Genomic DNA, 11772 nt, shown 5'->3' with positions numbered 1-11772 from the left:
TCTGTACATACATATTGTAAACGAATGAGTCGTAAGACTTCTTTTATGCGCTTTTATGTAATGCCAAAGACACATGGAGCTGATTGAAAGCTTACGTGCAGCCATATTACGTGACACAAGGAACAATGCTGACCGACCATGTTTGCTGTCGGCACTGTATTTGGTAATGGTAGGACACTTTATAATTATGGGGTGCTGTTTGTAAAGCCGCTCACGCCAAAAATATAAGCAACATTTTGTCATATTTAGCAACAAGAAGGATAAAAAAAAAAAAGAAATGTTGCTGACCAGAGAATTTTCTCTTATGGTCTGAGAGTCCTTTAGGTGGCCATTGAGTTCTTGGTCACCTCCCTGATTAAGACCCTTCTCCCCAGATTGCTGTTTAGATGAGCGGCCAGGTCTAGGAAGAGTCGTGGCGATTTGGAACGTCTTCCATTTACGGATGATGATGAGGATGAGGCCAGTGTGCTCATTGGCGCCTTCAAAGCAGCAGACATTTTTCTGTACCCTTCTCCAGATTTGCGCCTTGACACAATCCTGTCTCAGAGGTCTACAAACAACTCAAGACTTCATGCTTGGTTTGTGTTCAGACATGCACCGTCACCTGTGGGACCTTATATAGACAGTTGTGTGTCTTTTTCCAAAACATGTCCAATCAACTGAATTTAGCACAGGTGGACTCCAATTATGCTGTAGGAACCTCTCAAGGATGATCAGTGGAAACATGATGCACCTGAGCTAAATTTTTCAAGCTTCATGGCAAAGCCTGTGAATACTTATGTACGTGTGATTTTAGCTTTTTATTTGTAATAAATTTGCACAAAATTCCAAAAAGATTTGTTCACATTGTCATTATGGGGTGTCGTGTATAGAATTTTGGGAACAGAAAAAACCAAAACAAAATATTTCATTTTGGAATGAGGCTGTAACATAAAATGTGAAATGACACGCTGTGAATACTTTCCGTATGCACTGCATGAGCCTTATAATATGCAAATACAAATTACATATGGAGACGTACGTTTTGCTGTCTGAACATTTTTCGCCATCTGAACATTTTTCAATCAACAAATGAATGAGTAACATTTTGCATCAAGAGACGTACTGTAGACTTTTCTGAAATCATTTGTCTAGACCGAAATTAAAAGTTGCCGATCAAATATATCCTCTCAGTCAGGCCACTTTGGGGCATATTTGTATATATACATATAGAAGCTTTGCTGCGTAGCTTTGCTTGGCATCAGCTGGCCCAAACTTGCATACTGCAATAAAAAGCCACAAAAACAAGGTTTCTAAGCCAATATTATATGGAAGTGAATGGGACCTTTGCCACTCAATGTGATACGCATGGGCCAGAATTATGTCACGATATTTCGCGAACGCTCCCATTAAAAATGTATTGCACGTACAGTAAGTTAAACAAGTTGTACTTATATATTTTAAAAACAACCATCCATCCATTTTCCATACCATTTATCCTCACTAGGGTCGTGGGCGTGCTGGAGCCTATCACAGCTGCCTTTGGGCAAGGGGCGGGGTACACCCTGAACTGGTCGCCAGCCAATCACAGAACACATAGAAACAAACGATCATTTGCACTCACATTCACACCTATGGGCAATTTTAGATTCTTCAATGAACCTACAATGCATGTTTTTGGGATGTGGGAGGAAACCGGAGTACCAAAAGAAAACCCACACATGCACAGGGAAAACATGCAAACTCCACACAGGTGAGGCTGGATTTGAACCCAGGTCCTCAGAACTGTGAGGCAGATTCTCCCACTGTGCCACCATTTTAAAAACAGTTAAACATAAAATACAAATGCATTGTACATAAAACTGAACTACTTAAAATGTACTGTACTAGATACGGAAGTACAATGGACCCCCGCATATTCACCTTTCCCCCCCAATTTTTTCTTTTTTCGGGGGCGGGTGGGTCAACCCCAAAAACACTGATTGGTGTTACCATCCATCCATCCATTTTCTTCCGCTTATCCTACGTCGCATCGCTGGTGCAGTAGCTTTAGCAGGAAAGCACAGACTTCCTTCTCCCCAGTCACTTACTCCAGCTCTTCCGAGGGGATCTTCCGCATTGAGAGGGGCCACCTCATCTGGCTCCTCTCAATGCGGAGGAGCAGCGGCTCTACTCTGAGCCCCTCCCGGATGACCAAACTTCTCAACCTTTCTCGAATGGAAAGCCCGGACACCCTGCAGAGGAAACTCATTTCGACCGCTTGTATCTTGTTCTTTCGGTGACGACCCACAGCTCATGACCACAGGTGAAGGCAGGAAAGTAGATTGACCGGTAAATTGAGAGCTTTGCCTTTAGGCTTAGCTCCTTCTTCACCACAACGGACTGATACAAAGTCTGCATCACTGCAGACGCTGCACCGATCCGCCTGTCGATCTCCCGTTTCATTCTTCCCTCACTCGTGAACAAGACCCCAAGATATTTGAACTCCGCCTCTTGGGGAAGAATCTCATCCCTGAACCAGAGAGGGCACTCCACCCTCTTCCGACTGAGGACCATGGTCTCAGATTTGGAGGTGCTGATTCTCATCGCAACCGCTTCACACTCAGCTGCGAACCGCTCCAGTGAGAGTTGGAGATCACAGCCTGATGAAGCCAACAGAACCAAATAATCTGCAAAAAGCAGAGATGCAATACTGAGGCCACCAAACCGGACCCCCTCTACGCCTCGGCTGCGCCTTGAAATTCAGTCCATAAACGTTATGAACAGAATTGGTTACAAAGGGCAGCCTTGGCGGAGTCCAACCCTCACCGGAAACGAGTCCGACTTACTGCTGGCAATGTGGATCAAACTCTGACACCAAGGGGTTAGGTACCCCATACTCCCGAAGCACCCCCCACAGGACTCACCGAGGGACACGGTCAAACACCTTCTCCAAGTCCACAAAACACATGTAGACTGGTTGGGCGAACTCCCATGCACCCTCGAGGATCCTGCCGAGGGTGTAGAGCTGGTCCACTGTTCCACAGCCAGGACGAAAAACACACTGCTCTTCCTGAATCTGAGATTCGACTTCCCGACGGACCACCTCTCCAGCCCCCCTGAATAGACCTTACCAGGGAGGCTGAGGAGTGTGATTCCCCTGTAGTTGGAACACACACTTCTTAAAAAGGGGGACCACCACCCCAGTCTGCCAATCCAGAGGCACTGTCCCCGATGTCCACACGATGTTGCAGAGGCGTGTCAACCAGGACAGCCCTACAACATCCAGAGCCCTTAGGAACTCCGGGGGAATCTCATCCACCCCTGGGGCCTGGTGGACCACAATTTCCTCGAAGCCCTCCAGAAGTCATTCTTCATGGCCTCACCGAACTCCTCCCATCCCCGAGTTTTTGTCTCAGCGACCACCAAAGCTGTATTCCGCTTGGCCAACCGGTACCCATCAGCTGCCTCAGGAGTCCCACAGGCCAAAAAGGCCCGATAGGACTCCTTCTTCAGCTTGACCCCATCCCTCACCGCTGGTGTCCACTAATGGGTTTGGGGATTGCCGCCACGACACGCACAGACTACCTTATGGCCACAGTGCGGAACATGGTCCACTCTGACTCAATGTCCCCCGCCTCCCCCGAGATGTGGGTGAAGTTCTGCCGGAGGTGGGAGTTGAAGCTCCTTCTGACAGGGGATTCTGCCAGACGTTCCCAGCCGATGCTCACAATACATTTGGGCCTGCCAGGTTGGACCGGCAACTTCCACCACCAGGTGGTGATCAGTTGACAGCTCCGCCCCTATCTTCACCAGTGTGTCCAAGAGATGCGGCCGCAAGCCCGATGATACGACCACAAAGTCGATAATCGAACGGCGACCAAGGGTGTCCTGGTGCCAAGTGCACGTGTGGACACCCTTATGCTTGAACATGGTGTTCGTTATGGACAATCCATAGTGAGCACAGAATTGTGTGATTGGTGTTACATCCCCGCTTAAGATTTTTTTGGGTAAAAATATTTTTGGGGTAAAAATGTTTTTTATCCCAATCCAATTATAATGGCCGTCAATTATTTGCAGATTTTTGCAATTCAGTCAGCCGCTATCCCAATTCTCAGCGAACAGCACGGGTCCACTGTACTTCATCTTTTCAATGTACATTCATATAAGTAAGTGATTCTTTGGCATACTACCTCGAGCCGTCACCTTATCGTGGTGGAGGGGTTTGTGCGTTCCAATGATCCAAGGAGCTAATTTGTCAGGGGCTTTATGGGTCAACCAGGGGCAAACAACGCTCGTACGCTCAAAGACCCTCTATGATGATGACTGGATGCCGTCAAGCTGGAGGAGGAGGAGTCCTATCGGGCCTTTTTGACCTGTGGAATTCCGGAGGCAGCTAATGGGTACCGGCTTACGAAGCTGAATGCAGCTTCGGTGGTCACTGGGGAAAAAACTCGGGCGTGGAAGGAGTTCGATGAAGCCATGGAGAACGACTTCTGGATGGCTTTCAGGAAATTATGATCCACCAACCAGCGTCTCAGGAGAGGGAAGCAGTGCACCTTCAACACTGCGTGTAGTGGGGACGGGGTGCTGCTGACGTCAACTCAGGAGGTTGTGAGTCGGTGGGCCGAATACTTCGAAGTTTTCCTCAATTCCACCGACACGCTTTTCTATGAGGAAAACAGAGTCTGGGGACTCTGAGGAGAGTTCTCCCATCTCTGGGGTTGAAGTCACTGAGGTGGTTAAAAAGCTCTTCGATGGCAGGGCAGATGAGATCCACCCAGAGTTCCTAAAGGCTCTAGATGTTGTGGGGCTGTCCTGCCTGAGAGGCCTCTCCAACATCACATGGACATCGAGGACAGTGCCTCTGGATTGGCAGACCAGGGTGGTGGCTCCCCCTTTATAAGAAAGGGAGGGTGTGTTCCAACTAGAGGGAGATCACACTCCTCAGCCTCCCTGGTAAGGTCTATTCAGGGGTGCTGGAGAGGAGGGTCTGAAAGTCGAATCTCAGATTCAGGAGGAGCAGTGTGGTTTTCGTCCAAGATGTGTAAAAGTGGACAAGCTCTTCACTCTCAGCAGGGTCCTCAAGGGTGCATGGGAGTACACCCAACCAGTCTACATGTGCGTTGTGGACTTTGAGGTGTTCGACTGTGTCCCCCAGGGGCTCCTGTGGAGGGTGCTCTGGGAGGATGGGATACCGGACCCCTTAATACAGGCTTTTTGGTCCCTGTACGGCCGGTGTAAAGAGTTTGGTCCCCATTGCTGGCAGTAAGTCAGATTTGTTTACAGTGAGTCTAAGGCTGCCCTTTGTCACTGCTTCTGTTCATTACCTTTATGGACAGAATTTCTAGGCGCAGCTGAGGCGTGGAGGGGTTCCAGTTTGGTGACCTCAGCATTGCATCTCTGCTTTTTTTAGATAATGTGGTTCTGTTACCGTCAGTAAGCCACGATCTTCATCTCTCACTTGAGTGGTTCGCAGCCAAGTGGGAAGTGGTTGGGATGAAAATTAGCTCCTTCAATTCTGACGCCATGGTCTTCAGTTGGAAAAGGGTGGAGTTGGGGATGAGATCCTGCCCCAAGTGGAGTTCAGGTATCTTGAGGTTTTGCTCAAGAATAGAAGAATAGAACGGGAGATCGACATGCGGATCGGTGCGTCTGCAGTGACGCGGACTCTGTATCAGTCTGTCGTGGTGAAGAGCTGAGGGGAAAGGCAAAGCTCTCGATTTACTGATCAATCTATGTTCCTACCCTCACTTATGGTCACGAGCTGTGAGTTGTGACCATAGGTGACAAGATCACGGATACAAGTGGCCGAAATGAGCTTTCTCTGCAGGATGTTCGGGCTCTCCCTTCGAGAGAGGGTGAGAAGCTCGGTCATCCGGAGGGGGTCAGAGTAGAGCCACTGCTCCTCCGCATTGTTAGGAGCCAGATGAGGTGGCTCAGGCATCTGGTTAGGATGCCCCCTGGATGCCTCCCCTGGTGAGGTGTTCAGGGAACATCCTACCGGCAGGTGGCCCCGGGGATGACCCAGGACACGCTGTGGCGAAACTACGTCTCCCTGTTGGCCTGGGAACACCTTGGAATACTTCTGGAAGACTGGACAAAGTGGCTGGGGAGGGGGAAATTTGGGCTTCCCTGCTTAAGCTGCTTTCCCCACAACCCAACTCTGGATAAGCGGAAAGAAATGGGTGGGTGGATGGATGGAGAGGGAGCACGTGTACACACTGAGAATCACTGGTGTAGACGAACTATGACATTGTCAAACATGCAATCAACCACAGACAAGCACAACAAATGTGAAAAAAGTATTTACAAATTTCACAAGTACAACTAACTATGAATATTGCATTTTTGACATTTTTGCATCTTGATGACATCATCAGAAGTGGAGAAGGAGCTGCTTTTGCTGGTTCCATCATCATCAAGACTGCACATAGTGACATCACTTTTCAGGAAATGGCAAAAAAAGATCCAAGTCATCAACATGAGAGCAAGCCATTTTCAATACTTTAGTTTTACCAATCATTTCTAAAAATAACAGACTACGTGGGGACTGACCAATAGCATCGATTTGTTAAAAAAAAAAAGGAAATACAGTGGACCCCCACTATTCACAGGTGATAAGGACTGGGCGTGACCGTGAATAGTGAAAATCTACGAATAATTGCCGCTCATTATGACTGCATTGAGACTTTTTTTTATTTGTATTTTTTAACCCAAACAATCCTTAATAACTGAGGATATACCTACCGCCAATAAGCGTTTTCCACGAAAATCAGGTGGGAAAACAGAAAGAAAGATTTTTTTTTTTTAAAAAACAAGTAGGAACCATGAACATGTATAGATCCACTGTAGACCAAATTTGGACATTGGTTTCACCCCAATACCAGCGACTTTCAAGTTGTTCAGGACGACGCAATTTTACACGTCGACCACAAAACATTCAACCAATCAATCCATAATGATACTAACGCTAACTTCTAAATGTCTGGTCCACACAGTAGGAAGATAAAATTGTTAAAAAAAAAAACATAAATCAATTAAATGTTGTTTTCGTCATACTGTGTTGTCACTGCCAGCCAAAACCTCCATTGTGTGCTATTAGCGGAAGCCAATTGCTGAAGTTTGTATTGTCTCACCGCTAAGGTTAGCCACGTGTTCAAAAGGGCGAATAAAAAAAGCACGCCATTACATTAGTGAAAATGCAAGTGGCTAGGTTTTGTGTGAGCTAACAATGCCAACATTAGTGGCCAGCGTTTGTGAGTTTGTTAAATCCAGGAGGAGCAGGAAGGAGGAAGTTTTGTTCTGGAAGTCCTGCACGCTGATTGGACGACAGCTTGATGACCTCACAGCTGGACACATCACTCTTGGCGAAAGCTTGGGGCAGAAGAGGAAGAACCTCCAAACCTGCACAATCATCGAGACCAAGAGTTCATCGCTTAAGTTAGCATCAAACAAACACTAGCGGATAATGTTACCATCAAGCAAACACTACCTGCTAACGTTAGCATCATTAGCTCACACTTCCCTGATCCCACTCCAGAACATTGCATAGATACCTGTTGCTGTTGTTTTCCCAGGATTTCTTGCTTCAGTAGGGCGAAAAGAGCATGGAGGAGCCCTGGCTCACTCTGATTGGTCCAGGCGCAGGACGGAGGAAGGTAGATGAGGACGGGACGAAGGAGGCGGACAGTGGGGGCCTGGTCACCTCCTGACAGGAAACAGGAAGTGTTGCCAGGATGGCAGAGAACAACTGGAATTAGTTCTTCCTTTAACAGTAACTGATAAGATTAAAAGCTAGGTTTCAGTGCCGTGAAAAAGTATTGGCCCCCTTCTCAAATTCAGATATATTTGCATAGTTTCCCCACTTTAAGATCATCAAACAAATGTAAATAGACAAATACAACCCAAGTGAACTTAAAATGCTGTTTTTAAATGGTGATTTCATTTAATAAGGAAATAAAAAACTACTCAGTTACCTGACCCTGTGTGAAAAGGTAATGGCTCCCTAAACCTAATAACTGGTTGGGGCCATCCTCAGCAGGAACAACTGAAATCAAGCGTTTTTTTTAACTGGCAATGAGTCTTTCACATCTCTGTCAAGATATTTTAGTCAACACTTCCTTGCAGAGGCGGCCCGGTGAACGAATGGTTAGAGCGTCAGCCTCACAGTTCTGAGGACCGGGGTTCAATCCCCGGCCCCGCCTGTGTGGAGTTTGCATGTTCTCCCCGTGCCTGCGTGGGTTTTCTCCGGCACTCCGGTTTCCTCCCACATCCCAAAAACATGCATTAATTGGAGACTCTAAATTGCCCGTAGGTGTGAATGTGTGTGCGAATGGTTGTTTGTTTGTATGTGCCCTGCGATTGGCTGGCAACCAGTTCAGGGTCTACAGGGTGGACTTTGACTAAGCCACTCCAAAGCCTTCATTTTGTTTTTAAAGCCATTCAAAAGTTGACTCGCTGGTCTGTTTTGGATCGTTATCCCGCTGCAGAACTCAAGTACGCTTCAGCTTGAGGTCACAAATTGATGGCTGAACATTCTCCTTCAGGATTTTATGTTAAAGAGCAGAATTCATGGTTCCATCAATCACAGCAAGATATCCAAGTCCTGAAGGAGAATGCAGCCCAAGACCATCTCACTGCCACCACCATGTTTGACTGTTGGTATGATGTTCTTTTTCTACATTTACGCCAGATGTAACGAGACACACACCTTCCATAAAGCTCAACTTTCATCGTCAGTCCATATAATATTCTCTCAAAAATCTCAGGAATCATTCAGATGTTTTATGGCAAAAGTAGGATGAACCTTTATTTTCTTCTTGGTCAACAGTGGTTTTTGCCTTGGAACGCTGCCATTGATGCCATCTTTACCCAGTCTCTTCCTTATTGTTGTGTCATGAACACGAGGCAAGGGAGGCCTGCAGTTCAAGTGACAAGGCTAAAAATAAACTAGCTTTTGGATTTATACGTGACGAAGACGCGGAGTTAAATGTCTTGTGTGGAGCCGATCGATGACGTCATTGATCGGATCGGCGAATTATGACATGAAAGCCGATCAGCATAAAATGCTAATTATCGGCCGATACCAATCACACCGATCAGATTGGCGTAAAGTCTCCTTTTTATTCTTCACAATTGTAGCAACATGATTGTTAAAAGTTAAGGGTTTTTGTAATTTCTGACTGTCTCTGTGTGAACGCACCAGAGGGACTCATGACCCATTTGAATGAGGGGGACAGTTATGCTTGTTGTTATTAACTTGGTTAATAGAGATTTTTCATCAATTACCCCTTGTCATGTTTGATATACAGTACATTATAGCCTTATATTGTGTTAAAGTGTACAAACTTTTAGTAAATTGGGCCTTTTGTTGAGGCTGGAACCAATTACTCATGTTGACATTTCTTATTGGAAAATTATGTTACGGAAAGTATTCAGACCCCCTTGAATTGTTCACTCTGTCATATTGCAGCCATTTGGTAAATCATTGAAGTTCAGTTTTTCCCAATGAATGTACACACAACGCCCCCCCCCCCCCCCAAAAAAAACTGAAATATCACACAGCCATAAGTATTCAAACCCTTTGCTCAGTACTTCATAGAAGCAAACTTTTGTGCTAATAAAGCCATGAGTCTTTTGGGGAATGATGCAACATGTTTTTCACACCTGGATTTGGGGATCCTCTGCCATTCCTCCTTGCAGATCCTCTCTAGTTCTGTCATGTTTGATGGTGAACATTGGTGGACAGCCATTTTTAGATCTCTCCAGAGATGCTCAATTGCGTTCAAGTTAGGGCTCTGGCTGGGCCATTCAAGAATAAACACAGAGTTGTTCTGAAGTCACTCTGTTATTTTACCTGCATTCTTAGAGACACTGTCTTGTTGGAAAGTGAACCTTCGGATAAGTCTTGAGGTCCTGACCACATTGGAAAAGGTTTTCATCTCGGATATCTCCGTATTTGGCCACATTCAACTTTCCTTCAATGGCAACCATTCGTCCTGTCCCTGCAACTGAAAAACATCCCCACAGCTTGATGCTTCACCATTCCACCATGCTTCAGTCACTGTTGGGATTGTATAGGGCAGGTGAAGAGCAGTGCCTGGTTTTCTGCACAAATCCCACTTAATTCTAATTTAGAATTAAAGCCAAAAAGTTCTATGTTGGTTTCATCAGACCAGCAAATCTTATTTCTCATAGTCTGGAAGTCCATGTGTTTTTTTTTGGCAAACTCTATATGGGCTTTCATATGTCTGGCACTGACGAAAGGCTTCCCTCGTGCCACACGGCCATAAAGCCCCCACTGGTGGAGGGCTGCAGTGATGGTTAAATTTCTAGGACTTTCTCACATCTCCCCACTGCATCTCTGGAGCACAGCCACAGTGATCTTTGGGTTCTTCTTTACCACTCTCACCAAGGCTCTTCTCCCCCGATTGCTCAGTCTGGCCGGACGGCCAGCTCTAGGAAGAGGCCTGGTCGTCCCCAATGTCTTCCATTTAAGGATCATGGCTACTGTGCTCTTAGGAACCTTAAGTGCAGAAGAAATTATTTTTTTGTTAGCTCTTTGCCTTGCCACAATTCTGCCTCTGATCTGTTCAGGCAGTTCTTTCGACCTCATGATTCTCATTTGCTCTGACGTGCACTGTGAGCTGTAAGTTCTTATATAGGCAGGTGTATGGCTTTCTCAATGTAGTCCAATTAATATAAATAACAACATCTGGACTCCGATGAAGGTGTTGTTGTCAGAAAAAAAGGAGCATTGGGTTTAATATACGACTGTCACAGTAAAGGGTGTGAATACTGTTGGCCCTGTGATATTTCAAATTTGCAAACATTTCAGTTTTTTACTGTCAATATGGTGTGCTGTGTGTATATTCACGAATGAGGGGGGGGGGAAAAAAAGAACTTTAATGATTTTAGCAAATGTCTGCAATATCATATAATGACAAAGAGTGAAAAATGTAAGGGGGTCTGAATACTTTCCGCACCCACTGACCATGCGTTGACTTTTGTTGAATTTGGGCTTGGTCGGCTTTCCTGCCACACGGTCTTTGTGCCTTCTGCTGGAGATGTGCTGCAACAACAAGTCACATGATGTTACTATAACAAAGATAATGCTTCATGCTTCATTAGCGTCACCTGCTTGAGTTGAATCTCAGAGTTGACATGGACATTGCAGGTTTGACATTGGAAGGTTTTGTTCTGGAGCCCGGAACCCTTCAACGGTGTACTGGCAGGAGCCCCGGGACTGGACTTCACCTTCACGCCAGCTCGCGGGAACGCTTTAATCGAACCTGAACTGCTACGAGCGTCCAACATGGTCTTGTGCTTGGTGCCTGTGAACAAACAGAATGGCCGTGCTAACATTAGCTGCTAGTGTCGTGAACAAACAGATGACTCAAATAAGACAGACAGACAGACAACTGGGCCTTCCATATGTTCCTTCAACCACATAGTCCCCCTTTTGGTGTCCATGACCCCAAGGTTTGTTTGTATAACGCTAACATTAACAGCTAGGGTTTGAACTGCAGAGCTGCCAACCTACAGAAATTCACTTCCAGAACAATTTGTCCAAATTTGTTCAAATTTCCATTTTCTTTTTTTTAATTTTGACCGCAGGACAGTTATTGCAGTTATGTAATAGGATAAAAACAATTCTACATCGTGTTCAATTGCACAACATAATAATTACGCTGTAATCATAATCGTTAATTAATTATGGTTTTATTATCATTATTTATTTTAAATGTATTCATTGCATCAACCTTGGAATGGCAGACGCAGTTGCAGCCTGAATCAAAGGATACGAGATTT

The 11772-nt window shown here is 45.7% G+C and overlaps 1 protein-coding gene across 5 annotated transcripts in view; it reads right to left on the bottom strand.

Moving 5' to 3' along the window:
* Window positions 1-6250: 6250 nt before the first annotated feature.
* The window catches only part of LOC133487253 (zinc finger protein 385B-like), a 46772-nt gene continuing 41250 nt past the window's right edge, over window positions 6251-11772 (bottom strand). For 3 of the 5 annotated variants that reach the window (XM_061793579.1, XM_061793576.1, XM_061793578.1), the window contains 4 exons: window positions 11098-11294; window positions 10955-11032; window positions 7518-7669; window positions 6251-7365 (listed from right to left, as the gene is read on the bottom strand). In XM_061793579.1, coding sequence (XP_061649563.1) covers window positions 7550-7669; window positions 10955-11032; window positions 11098-11294 — 395 coding nt within the window. In that variant the 3' untranslated portion in view covers window positions 6251-7365; window positions 7518-7549. Of the gene's footprint in view, window positions 7366-7517; window positions 7670-9627; window positions 10487-10946; window positions 11033-11097; window positions 11295-11772 lie in introns of those variants that run through there. The other 2 variants (XR_009791273.1, XM_061793577.1) reach the window with 2 other exon arrangements.

Source organism: Phyllopteryx taeniolatus, chromosome 12 (assembly GCF_024500385.1).
Source record: "Phyllopteryx taeniolatus isolate TA_2022b chromosome 12, UOR_Ptae_1.2, whole genome shotgun sequence".
NCBI lineage: Eukaryota > Metazoa > Chordata > Actinopteri > Syngnathiformes > Syngnathidae > Phyllopteryx > Phyllopteryx taeniolatus.
This window is presented reverse-complemented; position numbering and strand designations above follow the sequence as displayed.